At 49.4% G+C, this 20,534-nt stretch overlaps 1 protein-coding gene across 4 annotated transcripts in view; it reads left to right on the top strand.

The window, feature by feature from the left end:
- Positions 1 to 20,534, top strand: part of Togaram2 (TOG array regulator of axonemal microtubules 2) — a 59,207-nt gene that overhangs the window by 30,832 nt on the left and 7,841 nt on the right. For 3 of the 4 annotated variants that reach the window (XM_085832871.1, XM_085832873.1, XM_085832870.1), the window contains 8 exons: positions 1,603 to 1,756; positions 2,689 to 2,794; positions 4,138 to 4,373; positions 6,512 to 6,670; positions 12,584 to 12,701; positions 13,025 to 13,119; positions 14,670 to 14,889; positions 15,633 to 15,849. In XM_085832871.1, coding sequence (XP_085688997.1) covers positions 1,603 to 1,756; positions 2,689 to 2,794; positions 4,138 to 4,373; positions 6,512 to 6,670; positions 12,584 to 12,701; positions 13,025 to 13,119; positions 14,670 to 14,889; positions 15,633 to 15,849 — 1,305 coding nt within the window. The remainder of the gene's footprint in view (positions 1 to 1,602; positions 1,757 to 2,688; positions 2,795 to 4,137; positions 4,374 to 6,511; positions 6,671 to 12,583; positions 12,702 to 13,024; positions 13,120 to 14,669; positions 14,890 to 15,632; positions 15,850 to 20,534) is intronic. The other variant, XM_085832872.1, reaches the window with a different exon arrangement.

Raw genomic sequence — 20,534 nt, 5'->3', positions numbered from 1 at the left:
CCTGTCTCAGGAGACCAGGTACCCAGAGACAAGCCTTACCTTCATTCCCTCAGTTCTGTCCTCATGTGTGAGGAGAACATGGTAGTTCCTGGACCACTGTGGGAAGGCATATTTATGAGCATTATGGAGAGGCTGGTGGGCAAAGGCAGGCCAAGACAGAGTCAACACAAACCCTAGAGACTAGAAGCTGAAGTGACCCCTGAGGGTCCTGTGTGTCCGAATGTGTGTCTACGAGCAAGTCTGTGCTTAAAATCTAGGTGTGTGGGGGGGATGGGGCTGGTGAGATGGCTCAGCGGGTAAGAACGCTGACTGTTCTACCAAAGGTCCTGAGTTCAAATCTCAGCAACCACATGGTGGCTCACAACCACCCATAATGAGATCTGACACCCTCTTCTGGTGCATCTGAAGTCAGCTAGAGTGTACTTATGTATAATAATAAATAAATCTTAAATCTAGGTGGGAGAGAAATGATGTCAGAGGGTGGTGTGGAGGTAGGGAAGACGGTCGGAGGCTGGCTACTACCGCAGGAGTAGTGCTGGTACAGGACTATATTCTCAGATACCCAGGAGGCTGAGGGTTGAATGTTCAAGGCCAGCCTGGTCACTGGTACAGTTCTTGACTGGTATGTTCAATCTCCAGTAAACACACACACAAATTCATCCAGGTCCAGGATCTCCTGGGTATACTATAGTGAAAGTCATTCTAGGAAGAGGGGACCAAGGGGGCCTCACAGCAGAACTAGCCAGGAAGGGAGACGAGGGAAGGAGGGAAGGAGGAGAGCCCACTGCTGGGTGTTTCTGAAATTCCCTCCTGTTCCTAGAACTTTCTATAATCTACCCACAAGAAAGAAAACATGTTCTGTTCTCTCTGTGTGTCTGTCTCTATATCTTTCTCTGTGTGTCTCTCTATCTTTTTCTGTCTCTGACTCTGTCGGTCTGTCTGTCTGTCTGTCTGTCTGTCTGTGTCTGTGTGTCTGTCTTGACTGGACCCAGAGCCTCACCCATGCTAGGCAAGCATTCTACCATTGAGTCACACCCCAGCTCTTCCCCTTTCCATCAGTTCCTAAAAGTGTGGCCACATTTTGACCCTGCAGGTGACAGTCCCCTCCAGTGTTTCTCACTGTCCCCTGCCTTCCTCTGCCCATCTGCCCATGAGTGCTTCCATGCCCAGGCGTCTCACAGAGGAGGGGATGGTAGGATTGAAGGAACAGAGGTTCCTGGAGAAAAGTGAGCTCAGAATGCTACCCAGCGAGTGAGGAGTCTATTGGCTGCTCCTTGTTCCAGATCCCAACCAAGGTAGGAAAGAACTGGAGGTGAGCCACAGGCTCGGCAGCTTCCACAAGATGCCTAGCTGCCAGTATGTTCCTAATGTTGGCACCGGAATGAATAGGTGAGAAGTCAGGGCAAGTCAGGTAGAGCTGGCTGCTGGCTTTACAGGCCTCCAGGCTTTTCTCCCTGTGTGTGGGGTTGCACTGAGGTCAGGCTCTTCAGTGTCTGAAGGAGTGGCTATGTGTGTGTGTGCGTGTGTGTATGTGTGTATGTGTGTTCCCATGTGTGCACCCCTCTGCTGTCCTGGGTGATGCTTGCTGTCTCTCTAATGCAGCTAACTCACTACCTGCCGTGCTTACCTTGGGCTCCCCTGAATGGGAGGAAGAGGAGGAGGAGATGGATCTTCGGGCTCTCAGGGAGTTGAGGCCCTTCTCCAACCCGGAACTGGGGCTGACAGATGCCCTCCAGTGCCTCAACAGCAATGACTGGTGAGGAGAGGCCTTCATTCTAGGTCCTGTGGCTTGGTCTGTGTGGGGGTGGTATTTAGGAGGGCTACAGAAGATGTCCTGCCCCCAGCTTCCCTGTTCCCTCATCCCTAGGGTCTGCTGCCAAGGAAGAAGTGTGTGTGTGTGTGTGTGTGTGTGTGTGTATGTGTGTGTGCATGCACATATCTAGGTTCATATGTTTGGTAGCTCTAACTACTTGTATATGCTCTGGGTCCTTCCAAGTCTGCCTGTGTGCTGTCCTGTGACATGTTAGAGGCAGGCATGGTTGGTAGGAATCTGACTACAGAACAAAGAGAAGGTCAGAGCTCTATTTCTCTAAATCAAGTTTGTTAATTTATGTGTTTTAAAACAGGGTCTCATGTCTCCCAGACTATCCTTGAACTCAGTGAGAATGGCCTTGAACTTCTGTTCTCTCTGCCTCCTGAGTGCTGGGATGACAGCCATGTGCCACCACGTGCAGTTTATGCAGTGCTAGGGACCAAACCCATGACCTTGTGCATGTTAGGCAAGCATTCTCCTAGCAAAGATATAGCCCCATCTAAATCAAGTTTAAAACAAGGGCTTCTCCCCACCCCACCTCCCCATGATGCAAATGAGACAAACGGTCTTAGTCACTAGTGAAGTAGTGACTGGTGACTTAGAACACTTGCAGAAGCCTTCCAATCTCTAGCCCCCATTTTAAGTAACTTCTTGGCATTGTCTATCTTGTATCAAAGACCCAAACAGATCCTGGGTGGCCAGACTGGAGGGCCAGTCAAGAGTCCATAAAACAGTTTGCATTGCCACCAGCTAGCTAGGATTCCTAGAAACCCTGCTTATGAGGCCTTGAAATCCCACCCTGCTGAGAACTGTCTGCAGAGAAACAGGTCACCTCCCTCCTCCCCTCCTGTGACAAGCCTGGCCTTGCTTCTCAGGCAAATGAAGGAGAAGGGCCTGGTGAACATCCAGCGCCTGGCAGCTTGTCACTCGGAAGTCCTCGGTACACGGCTGCACGATGTGTCCTTGGCAGTGACTGCGGAGGTGAGGCCTACACACAGCTTCTGTACTTCACCCCCTCTCCTAATCCATACACACCCTTTCCCTGTCTTAGCTGTTGAGGTGAGTTACACAGCAGCCAGTGACTCTCTGGAGCCTGTCTCTGCTTATTCATCAGCCTCCAGCTCCTGAGGTGGGAGTTACCCATCCCTCAGATGCCAGCACTGAGAACTGGGCTTTCTTTATCTTGTAATCTTTGGGAGTTGAAACAGTTGGAGCTGTGTGCTCCCATTTGTCACTGTCCATTGTCTTCTGTGCTTGCAACATCGAAGGAAGGATGGAGTCCTCTGGGTTGATGCTCAACCTCAGGGCTGGCATAGCATTTCCCAAGGCTTAGATGTCAGCCTAGGTCCTGCCCTGAAAGACAGTAACATGATCTTGATTCCAGTAGATGCCACTCTACAACCTTGGGGAACGAACTGTCCTAGCGAGGGTGGGAGGGTTGTGATGCAGAGGACATTGTGTGGACCTTTGGCTGGACCGTGTCATGTGGTTGAGGGTTGGTTTCTGCCTCTGCAACAGGAGCGTGGTGTGAGGAGTGGAGTGGGCCATTTCTGTGAACGTACTGCATTAGTTCTTTCTCCACCACTGTGGCAAAACTCTAGAGAGAAGCACCCGGAGGAAAAATTTATTTTGGCTCACGGTCTCAGGGGTATTTCAGCCCGTCATGGCAGGGGAGACATGGCAGGGCATGGTGATAGGAGTGTACTGTGCACTTTGTTCACACAATGGGCAGAGACAGCTAGCAGAGAGCCCAGTGGAGATAGGGGCTGGGCTAGAGCATCAAAGGGCTGCCCTGGTGACCTACTTTCATTGGTTAGGCTCCACCTCCTGAAAGTTCCTCATCTTCCTTTTTTTTTTTTTTTTTGGTTTTTCGAGACAGGGTTTCTCTGTGTAGCCCTGGCTATCCTGGAACTCACTTTGTAGACCAGGCTGGCCTCAAACTCAGAAATCCGCCTGCCTCTGCCTCCCGAGTGCTGGGATTAAAGGCGTGCGCCACCACGCCCGGCTTGTTCCTCATCTTCCTAAGGCAGCAGGAACTCAGGAACAAGTGTTCATAGCATGGACTTGTGGGGGACATGTACAAACGTTAGACAATGTTGAAAATGGAATTATTAGTTCCAATGATAGTAAAGTAGGCATGATAATGACAGCATGCACTGTTCTGCCCAGAGATGCTGAAGGTTTTTTTTTTTTAACTCCAGTGTGGGAAAGGATGAGAACAGAGCTTTGTTATATGTGAGGAAGTAGCAGAGGGGGCCACACAGTGTCTTTAGAGCCCTTGGGAAGGTACAGCTGACCTGGAGGCCCCTTCTTCTCTCTCCAAGGTCACCAACCTCCGTTCCAAGGTATCCCGCCTGGCCATCAGCACCCTGGGAGACCTCTTCCGAGCTTTGAAGAAGAACATGGACCAGGAGGCTGAGGAGATTGCCCGCTGCCTTCTGCAGAAGATGGGGAACACCAGCGAGTTCATCCAGCGGGCAGCCAACCGGGCTCTGGGTGCCATGGTGGAAAACGTGACCCCTGCCCGTGCACTGGTGGCCCTCACATCTGCGGGTGTCTAGTATGTGCTGTCCCTGTGTGTGTGTGTGTGGGGGGCACTGGTGGCCCTCACATCTACGGGTGTCTTGTATGTGCTGTCTGGGTATGTGTGTCAGGGGAGAGGTCCCGGCATTTGGAATGAGCAGAGAAGGATGGGAGAGAGGACAGGGAGGAAGGAAGCAGAAACTGCTGCTCTTGAGGGTCTTTTGGGATGGCGTGTGTGTGTGTGTGTGTGTGTGTGTGTATGTGTGTGTGTGTATATGTGTCTGTGTGTATGTCCGTGTGTGTCTGTGTGTGTCTGTGTGTGTATGTGTCTGTCTGTGTGTGTGTGTCTGTGTGTGTGCACGTGTGCATGTGCACACATCTGCATCTCTGTGTGTCAGCATGCTGAGGCATCTTCCCAGGCTTACACATTTAGCAGAGGGAGCAAACCCCTGTATCCTGCGGGCTCCTGCTACCCTTCCTAGGCAGTCTTCAGAGAATGGGGTAAGCATGGCTAGAAGGAGAGGATGCTGTTGTTCTGCTTCGGCTGGGAAAGTGCATGGTGGTCATGGTAACGCTTGGGAGACAGGGCTGTAGAAGCAGCCTCAGCTGTGCCCTTGAGGCTCCTGCCCCTCTCAGGGGAGCTGTGTTTCTTTCTGATGAAATGTGGACCAGGAACAAAACTGACCTCTCTCAGGGGGAGGAGGTGAGCTACTGATAGACCCTGATTTACTTCCCCTCAAGTTAAAACCAAATCAGTAGCAAAACCAAAGGCATTTTCCAAGCCTTTGCTTCCACAAAACAGAACGCCTCCCTACTTCTGCAAGTCACTCGTCACACAGAGGCATGCACCCCTCAGCCTACCTAGAGCACCAGCCGGCAGACCCTGGCTATTGTACCAGGAACTGTTGCAAAGTATTGGCTGCTCCGGAGCGCCATGACCTGGGTTCTCTGGGTCGGTCCTTCCTCAGCGGATGGAGATAATAATGGTGTTTCTCCCCTGCGGTGGTTCTGAGGTGCCAATTACTAGCTTCATGAGATAACCTCTAGAACAGTGCCTGCTTTAGCTAACATTGTTGAACCTTGGCTGTGGCTGAATGAACCGGGGGGAGAAACGGTCCCTTTGCTAGATCCCTTTCTCTATGCCTCAACTTTCTCTCCTGTAGTATGATGGTGGTGGCAGCTCATGGTTGGTGGTAGATGATGGGTAAGGTGAGCCTGGCATGGCACCTAATAGAGGGTGTGACAATGATCACTGACCACAAGGACCAGGGTAGACTGTCTTCAAATGCCTGGGTTCGAGTCTCCGAGTCTCTTTGCTTATGTGTAGACTCTGCTTTGGATCCAATGTGTGGATTTGTGGGTCACACTGAGTAGGGAGGGCTCTGGTTGTTCCCCCACTATGTGCACAACAGTGGGGAACACCGTGAACATTTCTGTGTGGAGCATGTCAGTGCTGCCTGCTAGTCTGTAGGCACAGAAGCCTTGTTTTGGGAGAGGCAACACTTTGATGGGTTTCTTTTACCAGAGGTCAGGTTCCACCCATTCAATGGCCAAAAGTCTACCAACTGTCACCAAGCATCATTCAAGTGCTTAGCACCAGCAGGGGCCTGGGAGATGCAACAGAGGGCGATGTGGTTCCTGATTCTAGGGACCTGGCAGCCTGACTGGAGGTGGGGAGGGGGGGTAGGGAGGGGGGGTGGGGGGGTAGGGGGGATATAAGAATACAACTATACTCACCAGGGGACCAAGTAGGTGCCAGCTCAGAGTCAGCATCTAGTTTTGTCTGGGGAACTAGAGAAGGAAGAGCAGACATTGACTGGGAGGGAGGTTCCTGTATGGAAGAAAGATGGCTACCCTCATGTACAGACAGGAGTTCCTAGGCTCACGAATGCCCTGGAAATGGTGTGTACAGGCCCCTTTGGGGACAACCATGTGGCTTCATGCAGCTGTTCTTCCCACTCCCATTAATGCTGTGGTCAACTTTGGCCCTGTCATTAGGAATAACTCCTCAAAGGCCAACCCCCTGCCCCCAGTCACATGAGGGAGGTTTTGAAGTCATGGCTGGCATGAACGTGGGTCTACAGTCTGCAGTTACAGATCTGCATGTGTGTCAGTCTGGGGCCCTCACATCCCCACCCTGTCACCAACCTCTTGGCCGTGGTCGTTTCCTTTTAGCCACCGGAACCCCCTAGTCCGGAAATGTACCGCCAAGCATCTCTCGGCCGTCCTGGAGCAGATCGGAGCAGAGAAGCTTCTCTCGGGCTCCAGAGACAACACAGACATGCTGGTGCACAACTTGGTGAGGTTGGCCCAGGACTCTAACCAAGACACCAGGTAGGTCGGGACTCGGGACTGGGAGTGGCCAAGGTGACAAGCCACTGGTCAGGTCCTGGCCTCACAGCTCAGCATCCTCAGAGTTTAGCAAAGGGGCGATCAGATAGATGGAGGTGGATCCTTCCCTTCCAGCTGTGTTCTCGGTTCCCCCCACCCCCCACCCCAGTGTCATGGCCAGCTCAGTGACCGCTGCCTCTCTTTCTTATCTTCTATTCCTCCACTTCTTACAATAGGGCTCTTGGGTCCATCTGCTACAGCTATTCTGCTGTTTTTGCAAGGGTGTTTACTGAGAACTCTTTTTACTAAGTAGTCATATGAGAATTAATAGGAAAAATTGAGCTTCAGTTGTGTTGAAGCTTGCCTCCTACTTGAGGAAGATACACAACAGACAATAAATATAATGAACAGTTTAGATTATAGATGTGGGGCACAAAAGGAAAAAAAAAAACAACAAAGTGGATTGGGGGATGTGGGGACAAGACTTGAAGTGGAGGCCAGGGATAAGTGCAGGGACAGGTTGATGTAGCTGATTCTCTGAGGCTCTAAGCTTGTAATCCAGGCAAAGGAAACAATATAAAGGCCCCAGGATGGAAAGAGATTGGACAAGGAGAAGGATGGTCAGGCTGGGAGAAAGACTAGCTCATGGTAGGCAGACACAGATCATGAAGGACCTTGGAGGCCAAAGTCAAAAGTTGGACTTTAGGCTGTGTGATGGGAGAGTTCCGGAGGATTTTAAAATTGTGTGTGTGTGTGTGTGTGTGTGTGTATCTGTCTGTGTGCACGTGAGTGCCCATGTGGGGGTGGGGCTTGAAGCAAAAGCACAGCAGGGGCTGATTGCCTCCCAAAACCAGAACTGGGGCTCAGTTGATGGCAGTTGAGCCTGCCTTCTCACTTTCTGGGATGTTGTCACTACCTCTGTTTGGATGTGAGGCTGACAGTCTAATGCTTTCATTTCAGAGGATGGGGAGTGTGGTTCAGGGGATCAAGGCCACCAGGCTCTGCTGTAGATCTCCCCCTTCCCCTCCCCAATCAGTGGGGGCAGAGGAGTTGGTCCCATGAGCTGCTCACATCCCAGTGTTCCCTGGAAGGCTGAAGTATCTGCCCTTCTATCTCCTCCTCTGCATGGGGCTTGCACGTGGCCTCTTTGTTTTCTGAATGGGAATCTAATGGAACAAATCCAGCCCTGCACTGGCACCAGTCTCCAGGGACCATGCTGGATGACCCAGAGTGCCTCTTCTGAGAACCTCCCTGATGCCTGGGCTGCTACCTCGCCTTGGTCTGGCCAATGACTGGCAATACCTACTTCTTCCTTCTTCTCCTTCTTTTTTTCAATGGATCTAACAGGAGGAAGTGCGTCAGGGTCATTTCTTCTGATGGCTTTGCTTTTCATATGATGGCGGACAGATGGTGATTCTGGAGGCTGGGCCCAGGAGATGGGTTGGGCATTGGGTCTGTATTGAAAGCAGAACTATCAGGAATATGGGCTGTGAGGCTTTCAAAGATACATCAAAGCCAAAGATGGCTTGTAGGTTTTAAACTGAATAGCTGGGTCAATGGTGGCATCATTCATTGAAGTGAGGGAAATTACAGAGGTAGGCTTGGGGTTGTCTGTAACTGTTGGGTGTGAGGGATAGAGATCAAGATCTAAGATCTCACTAGACCTAACCGCTCACTGGATGACGCTGACCATTTTTCATTTTCCTTTATGATACTCTGGTTTCTGGAACCCCAGGACTTCCAGCTCCTCCTTACTCCTTAGGGCGACTTCTCCATTCTGTCTATCATCTGGAGGTGGCTGTGGAATGACCTTGGTCCCAGGTCTTAGTTTCATTGACTCTTTCTGTGACAAAATGCTCTGACACATCAACTCAAAGGAGAAAAGGCATTTTTTTTTGGTTAGACATTGTAGGTTACAGTCCATCACTGTGGGACAACCAAGGCAGTAGGAACCTGAAGCCGAAGTTCCATTACACTCATAGTTAAGAGCACCGAGCATGAGGTCGTGCTTGCATGCATGCATGTGCTCAGCCAGCTCTCTGCTGTCACTCAGTCCAGGGCCTGTAAAATGAGCCACATTGCAGTTGTGTCTTCCCATCTCAGTGAACTCAACTAAGAATATCCTCACAGGTATGCACACAGACCAACCTCACAGAATATCCTCACAGGGATGCACATAGACCAACCTCACAGAATATCCTCACAGGGATGCACATAGACCAACCTCACAGAATATCCTCACAGGGATGCACATAGACCAACCTCACAGAATATCCTCACAGGGATGCACATAGACCAACCTCACAGAATATCCTCACAGGGATGCACATAGACCAACCTCACAGAATATCCTCACAGGGATGCACATAGACCAACCTCACAGAATATCCTCACAGGTATGCACATAGACCAACCTCACAGAATATCCTCACAGGGATGCACACAGACCAACCTCACAGAATATCCTCACAGGGATGCACATAGACCAACCTCACAGAATATCCTCACAGGCATGCACATAGACCAACCTCACAATATCCTCACAGGGATGCACATAGACCAACCTCACAGAATATCCTCACAGGCATGCACATAGACCAACCTCACAGAATATCCTCACAGGGATGCACATAGACCAACCTCACAGAATATCCTCACAGGGATGCACATAGACCAACCTCACAGAATATCCTCACAGGGATGCACATAGACCAACCTCACAGAATATCCTCACAGGGATGCACATAGACCAACCTCACAGAATATCCTCACAGGTATGCACATAGACCAACCTCACAGAATATCCTCACAGGGATGCACACAGACCAACCTCACAGAATATCCTCACAGGGATGCACATAGACCAACCTCACAGAATATCCTCACAGGCATGCACATAGACCAACCTCACAATATCCTCACAGGGATGCACATAGACCAATCTCACAGAATATCCTCACAGGGATGCACATAGACCAACCTCACAGAATATCCTCACAGGGATGCACATAGACCAACCTCACAGAATATCCTCACAGGGATGCACATAGACCAACCTCACAGAATATCCTCACAGGCATGCACATAGACCAACCTCACAATATCCTCACAGGGATGCACATAGACCAACCTCACAGAATATCCTCACAGGGATGCACATAGACCAACCTCACAGAATATCCTCACAGGGATGCACATAGACCAACCTCACAGAATATCCTCACAGGTATGCACATAGACCAACCTCACAGAATATCCTCACAGGGATGCACATAGACCAACCTCACAGAATATCCTCACAGGTATGCACATAGACCAACCTCACAGAATATCCTCACAGGGATGCACATAGACCAACCTCACAGAATATCCTCACAGGGATGCACATAGACCAACCTCACAGAATATCCTCACAGGGATGCACATAGACCAACCTCACAGAATATCCTCACAGGGATGCACATAGACCAACCTCACAGAATATCCTCACAGGGATGCACATAGACCAACCTAGTTTAGATCTCTTCTCATTGAGACTCCCTTTCCTGGTGACTCTAGATTAGGTCAAGTTGACAATTAAAGCTAACCACTGTCTCTCCTTTCTCTGGCTCTCCTACCACCAGGATCAGTCTCTTCTCTCTAATACCACCAGGGTATCCATTCCCTGAGGCCCCACTCCCATCTTCAGTATAAAGTGTCCTTGAGACAACTCTTTGCCTTTTCCCAATTCTGCCTCCCTATGTTGTCCAAAGTCTCCAATACTCACCAAGTTATGCAAGATGCACAATGGGCTTTCCCATTTCTTTACTGAATCCTCCCAGCTATGTTGTCCTCTGTGCCATAGCATCTTTGAAACCACCATGTATGCATCTTCTAGTTGGAGGCCTCACCTACTTGTTGTTGGCCGGCCAGTGACTAATCTGGGTTTTGTTCTCTATCTGCACATTTGCAAACTCTGTGGTGGCTGTTGCTCATTGCATGAACTGTGGAATTAAAGTTTGCACTGTAGGAAGGAATGGCGCTAGGAACCTTGCCTTGATTGTTAACTGAGGGGTGGGGGGTGTTTTCAGAAATCCCGTTGGGTGCTGTTGAGAGAATGCTGAGCTAATTTCTGTCTCAAATGCTTTAGAAGTACCGTACGGTCCCTTGGCACTGAGACCACAGTTGCTGTAGTGACAGAGAGCAGCAGGGCAGCAGTCAGACACAAGTAGAAAAAGACTTCGTGTGAGAGGAATGACCCAAACCCCACATTTTCTTGCAGAGCAGGGAAGAATGCATGCAAGAGAAAAGATAGGACTACAAGACATGTGACCTTTGTTCATCTGTAAGCCCCGACTCGTGTGGCAGTGGCACAGAAGACAGTGGAAACTAGCTAGCACTTTCTTGCCTTGGTTTTCCTTTGTGGAAAACAGAGATGCGCTTTGTAAATAACAGAGTCTGAGGTTGGGTGGGACACCATCCTTCTAGGTGCTGTCTGCTTCAAGCTTGGAAATTCTTCAACTCTGGCTCCTTTATCAGCTCTTCAAACTGACTGACCTTATCTTATTCCCACTCTGTTGCTTATTTCTGAACTTCATGTCTTGCCTGGCTTGTGATGGTGGCCTCCTGACAGGTCTTCAAGTTCCTTCACTTCCTGTCAGAGTTAGAAGATTGATTTTGTCTTTAGATTAATTTAAGCATGTGTGTGTGTGTGTGTGTGTGTGTGTGTGTGTGTGTGTGTGTGTGTGTGAGTGAGGGGAGGGATAGGTGGGTGGGTGGTGGTGATCACGGAGGCCATGAAAGGATGCTCAATCCCCTGATGCTGGAGTTACAGGCGACGAGACATCTTTGCTGCCTTGAGATTAGCATGCATATCTGGGCATTCTCAGCTTCCCATGGCTTGTAGGCCAAAGCCCAGCCCCTTCACATTGCCCTGAATACAGCCTGCCCCTCCCTCTGGCTTCCTTCAGCCTCACATTCTCCAACCATGTCTGGCTGTTGTGTCAGACCATGTTGTAAACTTTAGGATGCCCCTCCCCTTTCTCTCCAGTCCTGGTGTAAGTGTGAGTTCCCAGACCCATGCTCTCCTTGATTCTTGTACCTAGCCAGCACTATTAGCAGGTAGAGTTGACTTCTGTCCCAACCTAGGGGGAAAAAAAGAACACTTTTGATAGCTGTGCAACAGAATATTAAATATTCTTTTAATTGGATATATAGCTATATGGATATTGGATATATTGGATAATAGTTAAAATGGATATTTATTAAGGAGATACTTACAGGAGCTGGAGAGATGGCTTAGTGGTTAAGAGCACTTTCCCAGTGAGGAGACATATGGCTGTTCTTACGTTTATGGCCAAAGCTGCTACTAGTGTCTTGTTTATGCTTTGAGGTAGGTTGTGGTTGGGTACATCCAAGAAGTCTTCCAGGGAACCCAAATTCCATTCCTTGTACCTACAGTGTACAGCTTACGATCATCCACAACTCCAGGAGTTCTGACATTGTGTATTGGACTCTGCAGTACCCGCACACACACACATATACCTAGACAAACATGCATACACATACATTTTAGAAAATCTTGAAAATAAGATACATATGGAGAACATCACATAGTTAGGGAAGATGATTAATAGGAAAGTGAACAGTCTGGAAACAAGTTGCCCGTGAATTCTGCTATCTATTAAAATGTAAATGCATAGAAAAAAACCACAAAGAAAATATATAAAAATTTAATAGTGATTTCCTCTTGGTAATGGCATTATGGATGATGTTTATTCTTTTATGAATCTAATTTTTAACTGGGTAGGGATTGCTTTCCTAATTAGAAGTATGCAAAGCTCTCCTGTTATAATTGGGAAAGTTGTATAAAGCTGTAGAGTGAATTTATTAGCCTCTCAGCGGCTGTTTCCTCATTTGTTCTCTCCCGGGTGGCAGGTTTTATGGCCGGAAGATGGTGAATATCTTGATGGCCAATGCAAAGTTTGATGCATTCCTGAAGCAATCTCTCCCATCTCATGACCTACGGAAAGTCATGGCAGCCATCAAACAACGGGTGAGCTTGGGGGAACTCGAGTGTTCGGCTCGGCCCTCTTGTAGGTCAGGGAATGAGTCTGGGTCCCAGGGACTGTTGACAGGTGGCTTAAATGTGCTGTCTCCAGTGCTTATACCTGGGTCTTCCCTATGTGTCTCAAACTCTCTGGGCCTCCATTCCTTCTTGTCTTAAGTGGAGATTGCAGTCTCTACCCACCTACCTCCAGGGCTCCAGACTGTGACCTGGGGATGCTCTGAGATAGATGGCATATTTATCATTCTTGTTATGCTTTTGACTGGTATGGCATACCCCTTTTGGCTTACTGTCTGTGTCTATTTCTCAAGGGAATCCAAGACAATCACGAACTCCAATCTGCCAAAGGTCGAAAGGTGTCAAAGAGTCTGGTGGTGTGTGAGAACGGGCTGCCTAGTCACGAAGGGTATGGCTGTTCTTGTGTCTCTGGGGCCCCATGACCAAAGCTGACAATGGTGTCTTATGTGCCCATGGGGGTGGGTTGTGGAGTGGAGTGTGTCTGAAACTTAGTTGTGTTTCTGCAATCGGGTTTCATCCACTGCATTTGTAATGGATGGATTTGTAGGGATACGGTCTCTTCCCCACATCCTAGGCAGACTCAATTCTGCCAGAGATGCTGAGTCAAGGCGAATGTGATTCTGCTCTGCCAGGCTCTCTGTTTAAGCTCAGCGTCTCTTTGTTCACTTAAATTAGCATGTCCTTCAGCTGCTAGGTTGGTCAGCCTGGGGGGTAGTTTTGAGGTAGAACTGGACACAGGAAGTCAAGAAGACCTGGCCTGAGAGCTGGAGGGTGTGTACGGGAACAGTTAAGAACCAAGAGGGAATCCTCTGCTTGAAATGGGAACCCTTCTGCCAAGTCCAGTGAGGATAATAGCTGGCTGTAGCAGATGTCTGGGAAGGAAGCAGATGCTGAGCTCTTGAGTGACATCCTGTATCCTCCTACTCAACTCCCCCTCCTTTAACTAGATCAGCTCCCAATCTTTCTGTCTTCATGCCTTCTTTCTTTGCTCTGTTCTGTCTTTCCTTATCCTGAGTACCTAGAACTTGTGTGTGTCGATTCTACAAGATGCAGCTTGCCTGTCACCTTCTCCCTGACACCCTCTGACATGGTGCCCCCATATCCTCAGGGTGGACAAGCTGCCCCCTCTCCTTCATACCTCTGTCTCCTATCTATTTGTGAGATGTTTAAGGCAAACACTATGTGCCTCTTTGTTCTCAGGACCCAAACACAGCTGTTGGTATTCAGTAGACAAGAATGTGAACCGCATGAACAAATGATAGAATGGGTGATATTGGAGCCTGTTGGGTGGGACCTGGGTCTAGGGCAGGAGCTCTGAGACCCTGGCTTTGAACTAAGTATGGGGGGGGGTGGGAATCCTGGGTAGAGCGTCTCATGCTGGCTGAGACAGTCTAGGCTCTGATGGATATGCAATTTCAATGTGAGGAGCAGGTATACTCTCTGTTCCTAGAGGCATGTGAGAGACAAGCCAACAAGGGGCAGGATATCGGAAACAACAGAGGCGGGACATGATGGCCTCCAGAATCTTGGGTCTTCCCTTATCCTTAGCTTAAATATATTCTAGCTGGGCTGGTGGCAGGGTGGGCTTCTCTGTGGCAGATCACTTGTCTAGCATGCACGAGACCCTGGGTTGATCCCCTCTCCCTCGACACTTGCACGAGCCATCTGTCCGTGGTCCACTCTTATGTAACCTCCCTACTCTCAATTCTTTACACATCCTCAGAAAAGGGAAATGCAAAAACCAGGAAGAGAGAACCTTGCTTACTGTCCTTTGAGGACAAAGAGATGTCCAGAGACCCCCAAGTGCAGTGTCCTCAAGTAGCATTCAAAAGAGGCAGAGGTTGGTCTAAGCTGTAGGAGACACACTGTTTCTGTCCTACCTGGCAGTGGGATGCAGCTGGGATGAGGGATACGTTCATCCCCTGGGCTCTTCCCCAGGGGTCAGCCCCTGCTTCCGCCTAGGCTCGGCTCCAATGGCCCGAGACTGATGGGGCTACGCTCCTCCTCCGTGCGGGGCAGTGTGGAGATGGCAGAGCAGCTGCGGGAGCTGACCAGGCTGTTGGAGGCCAAGGAGTTCCAGGCTCGGATGGAAGGCGTTGGGAAGCTCCTTGAGTACTGCAAGGCCAAGCCAGAGCTCGTGGCTGCCAACCTAGTCCAGGTGAGCACGCGCCCATGCTCGTCCTCCTTTATTCCTTCCTGTCGGTGACAACTTGATCCGGAGAGCTCTGAACTGATTTGGAGGGATGTACAGGGAGCCCCTAAGCACTCACTTTTCAGATGGTCTTTGTAAAAGAATAGGCGGGTGTGACTGAGGGTTTTGAGCGCATCTATAGAACACTCAGAGATTTTCTGGGTGGCTTCTGTCCCTCTGCCAGAGAGGGTGCTGCCATCAATGACTTGGGTCACCTGCAGTTCATTATTTTCATAATATTTGGTATCAGAGCCTGTGGTTGGACAGTGGCTGGGCTGTAAATGAAGGACAGTCTGGGTAACTGGCTGAACACCAGGAAGGTTTACTGCTTTTCCTTGGAGTGACACTGACGGGCAGGTGGCAACCCAAGCCCTCCACTAGCTGTGCAATCTGAGGAGACTCAGTCTCCTCCATGAGCCCTCCTTGTTACTGGGAAACCGGAGAATGATAACAGCACCAGCAACATGGGCTGCTAAGGTCATCAGTGAATGATAGTGAAGAGGACCTGCCCCAGTGTTCTGGATGATTGACATGTGAATACAGTCCGTCCCTCCTCTTTATGCCTGTTCCCCTTTTGAGGAGAGGAGCTCTTCTTCATCACTGGGAGTGTGCTAGCAACAGGTCTGGGGATCCATTCCAGGGATGCAGGGGTAGTTTCAGCTGATGCCTGCCAAGCCCACAAACTCTTGGTGTTTTTGTTCCCTCAATAGGTCTTTGATGCTTTCACCCCAAGGCTTCACGATTCCAACAAGAAAGTGAACCAGTGGGCGCTGGAATGCCTCGCACAAATGCTTCCCATCCTGAAAGAGAGCATCCACCCCATGCTGCTGTCCCTCATCATCGCTGCTGCAGACAACCTTAACTCTAAGAACTCTGGGATTTCCACCGCTGCCTCCACCGTACTGGATGCCATGATGGGCAGCCTGGGTGAGCATCCCTCCGCAGTTCCTGTGGGGCTGTGGGAAGTCCCTGCATCTGGGCCACCACACTCATTGTCTTAGTTAAGGTTTCTATTGCCTTGAAGAGACACCACGCCTGTGGCAGCTCTTATAAGACAAAGCATGTAAGCGGGGCTAGCTTACAGTGCCAGGGGATTAGTCCCTAATCACCTGGATGAGAAGCATGGCAGCACACGGGCAGACATGGTGCTAGAGAAGTAGCTTGGGGATCTGGATCCTTGGGCAGCAAGAGGACAGAGACACCAGGACTGGCTTGAGCTTTTGAAACCCCAAAGGCCACTTCCAATGACACCCTTCCTCCAACAAGGCCACACTACTAATCCTGCTAAGTAGTGCCACTCCCTAATGACCAAATATATGAGCCTACCGGGCCCTTCTTGGTCAGACTGCCGCAGTCTACTAGGTACTGTGTGGGTCTAACGGAGGCAATGAGAGAGGGCCTGCTCTAGCTTCCCTACGGTCAGCCACAAGAGGAAAATGACTTTCTCAGGGCCACAGGGCACCGCAGGGGTGAGTGAGTTGTTCTTGGCAAACCTCATCTGTGCCAGGGGTTGGTGACAGACTGAAACAGAGGAGCAAGGGACCCAGAAAGGGAGCAAGGCATACTGGGCAGTCATCATGATAGCATCTCTGTTCAGTTCCCCAGTGTCAGGGGACTTTTTGTTACATCTCCTGTTTCTTCCCTGGTTAGGTGATATTTAGTATATCCCTAGAGGGAAGAGCAAGTTTAAACACTTAAGGTCTTCGGAGAAGGTGGTCCCTGAGTAGGGCTATGTCTGGGCCAGTGTGAAGGAACTTGTGACTGAAGACTGCCTCTGCTGTGTATCTGATGCCAGGTGGCACATGGCCACTGGCATTCATAAAGCAAGTCCTGGGCAAGACACCCCTGACATACTCACCTCGTCTCCCTCCCTATGCCTTGGCCAGAACCTAGTTCCTGGGCCTGGGACGGCAAGCTATGTCCTTGGCTAGAGCCACCAGGAGAAGTTTCAGTTACAAATCAAAGGCCTGGTCAAGTCCCTTTTTGTCTCCCGAGTTCATAAATATTGTCAATTTCCACATTTTTTTATCTCGGAGGAAATTTATGATTTGCTGAGTTTGTTGCCGTGGAACAAACAATACAAATCGGGCCCTAAATTACAGCTCACTCGCTGCGCTGCTCTGGCTGAGTGAGATTGCTGTTGCCAATAATCAAGGCTCTTGGTAAATCACGCCAGGCCCTGGATTTATTGGGAAAACCTACACAAAGCAGAGTAACGGGCTTTGGCTATTTGAGGAGGATGAGCGCTCCTGTCAGGGGAGAGGGCTCTTTTAACTCTCTCTGCCAAGGGTTTTAGGTTGCTCTGTGCCACCAGGCCAACCTTCCTTAGCACGGAAAAGACTGGCGCTTTGGACAACAGGATTTAGTGTCTCCTATAAGACTCAGGTGCCCTCTACTCAAGGACCTGCTGTGCCCACCTAGGATGAAGACCCCGAAAAGCAGTAGGCTTGGGAGTAGCCTGTGTATTAGTCTGTTTCTGCTGCTACAACAAAAATCTCCAAGGCTGGGATGTTTATGTAAAAAAGAAAAGAAAAAAAAAAGAAAATTTATGGTTCTCAAAGTCTAAGAGTGTGACACTAATTTTTCTTTTTTTTTTTTTAAAGATTTATTTATTTTATGTATATGAATACACTGTAGCTATTATCAGACACACCAGAAGAGGGCACCAGACCCCATTACAGATGGTTGTGAGCCACCATGTGGTTGCTGGGAATTGAACTCAGGACCTCTGGAAGAGCAGACAGTGCTGTTAACCACTGAGCCACCTCTCCAGCCCGACGATCAGCTTTCATGGAGGCTTCATAGTGAAATGGCACCACAATGGTGATGATGTCACAGTGGTGATGATGTCACAGTGGTAGATAGTGTCACAATGGTGGGAGCACCTGCAAGAGATTACACCTTTCCTCCAGGAAAGGTGGTTGTGCTCAGTGAACAGTTTTCTGCGTGAGTACACAATTTCAGACCCCAGGACCCACTTCAGGTGGGACATGGCAGCATCCACATCTAAAATCCCAGTGCTCTTGTGGTGGCCGGGAGGCAGCGGTGGGAGAGTCCTGGGAAGCCCAGGTAGCCTAGTGAATGGAGTGCTGAAATGAGACCATCTCAAATGAGATAGAAGGCAAGGACTCACACCTGAAACTCACCTCTGACCTACACACACGTGTGTGCACTCATGTGAGCGCGCACACACACACAAACACATACACACACACATACACACACACTCACACACTTTTTAATTTATTTAAAGAACATCATGGGAGCTAATTCACTTCTCAAGGCCTCTATTAATCTTCATGGGCAACGTTTTTAATGATCTCATTACTTTATGCTAACTTCTGCATCCTGAAAGTCTTACCACCTTCCAACATTTCCAAACTGAGGACTAAGCTCCTAACACAGAAACCTTTGGAGATCAGCATGCTGCAAGCAGAGTTTCAGCCATGCAGTTCTCCCTGTTGGGACAAAGTCCTCTTGGATACAGCAGGAAAGAGCCCTCCTGGTCCACTAGCCAGAGGCTCTGGGAAAATAATGATGCAGGGGATGTATGTGTGGGTGGGTGGGGCTGGGGGAGCTTCTTCTGTACTCAGATCAATGCTGAGGTTTGGAATGTAACCGCATTGGCCCCAAAGGTTCAAGGGAGCCCTATAAATCCTTCACAAAAGTTCCTGTGGAGGCTACATCATGCAGCGAGGTATCTTGACTCCGAGTGTGGTTCTGTTCCAGCAGGTGTAGCAATGAGTTGTCTGGGCCAGGTGGGTTTACTATGAAACACACCTCAGTCCCACCAGCAACACTGATCCTGAAGGTGTTCCTGTCCATAAAGTGACAAGCTTAAGGATTTAGGTTAGTGACATGGAGAATTTAATTGCCCCTAGTAAATGACCAGGGTAGAATTATGTTGGCCCCAGGAAAGGCTGTCATCTGCCTAGAATGAGCTGAGCTTAGCCCAGGTGACAAGTAACCAAACTTCCTATTGCCCAAGAGATTAGGTGAAAGCTGCAGAGCCTTGGGTAGTAGGGACAGAAAACCACCCAGCTAAGCCTGGTGATTCTAGTCTACTGGACTCCTCATATGAAAATGCTGTCTTGCCAACCTGCTTCCTCATGGTCCACACAGATTCTGGCTCCAGGCAGGAGATGCTCAGTCAAATGCTGGGCAATGCTTAAATGTGGAAGGCCAGAGTGTCAGCACAGCATGCTGCAGTCTGTTTCCTGCTAATTGCAGGGCAGGAGGATCAAGAGTAATGCCAAGCGAGGCTGCTGTCTTCTGGCATGAAGTCCAGATGGTACAATAATGGGGAGGCTGGCTTTTCTAGGATGAGTCTGAAGATGCTTCTACACTGTGAGATTCAGGGGTGGCATCATCTCATCAGCCACAACTAAGCCTTGTGGCTTCTTCCTTGGTTTTCCTGAGGGTCGGAAGCTTGGATGTTGTGTTGGTTGATATGACGGCTGCTGATTTCTGTGGCTGATCCCTTAGGGATCTCAGGAAAGGAGCCTGGGCAGCTTGCACCCTGGCCCCTGCCCTTCATCACCCACTTCCTGCTTTGAGGTTTCTTTGAATGAGAGGCTCAGTGCTTTTTCTTTCCTGTGAGACACTGAGACCTGATTTCAGGGGAATTTTTCTGAGGATTAAGGAAGTGCCGGAGCAGACTGGTTGGCCCTTTTGGGCTCTGTTACTGTTAGGTTAGTTGTAGAAGACATTTGCCTGATGAAAACCTCAGGCTGCAGACAGCTCTGCCTCCCACAGGTGACCTTGGCGTTCCAGCTTCTCACAGCCCAGAGGAGCTCTCTTAATTTAGCTCAGCCTCTGGCTGGTGCTGGAGAGGCCAGATAAGCTTGGGGATGCTGGTGGCCTTGGGTCTAGTTTTGCTATCTGCTCTCTGAGTTTCAATGTCTGTAAATCACATGAGTGACATCATGTTGTTAACGGGCTTAGACGCCCCTCCAATATACCAAACACTCAAAATCCCTGCCTTCTGTAAGTGTTCATATTTGTCCAAGTTTACCTAGAGAAAACCCACAAGAGAATGTAATTTGGATATAGGCTCTTTCATGTAATTCTATTCAGGACAGACATTGGGAACTGTCTACTTTGGTTTTTTGAGATAGGATTTCTTCCTGGGACCAGGAAAAGCTGCATAGCAAGCTCCAAGGATCCACCCGTTCCCTTCCCCCGTGTTGGGACACAATACCATCCCGGGCCTTTGTTCCCTGTGTATTCTAGGCATAGAACTCAGGGCTACACGCTTGTGTGGCAAGTGCTTTCCTGACACACCCATCTCCCTAACCCTTAGGAGGATTGTCTTTTGGGAAAGTATGAAAACCATGGCAATGTGCACAGTGGCTTGATCGCCTATGAACAGTCATCGTAAGTCAGTAACTGAACACACTACAGTCCTCCAAGAGGCCCAAACTGGGTGTGGTCATCCAGGAAACACTACAAGGAGGGGAACTGACCCATCCACCTAAGCTAAGAACATTATCTCAGGGCAGCCTGTGGCTTGAAATGCTCATGCTCTGATTTGCTTAAACAGGATGCAAATTCAAACGTATAACATCACAATTACATTTGCAAATATGCACAGGCAGAACTCCAAGAGCTAC

Source organism: Mus caroli, unplaced genomic scaffold (genome assembly GCF_978045245.1).
Source record: "Mus caroli unplaced genomic scaffold, Mus_caroli_1 scaffold_18, whole genome shotgun sequence".
Lineage (NCBI taxonomy): Eukaryota > Metazoa > Chordata > Mammalia > Rodentia > Muridae > Mus > Mus caroli.
This window is presented reverse-complemented; position numbering and strand designations above follow the sequence as displayed.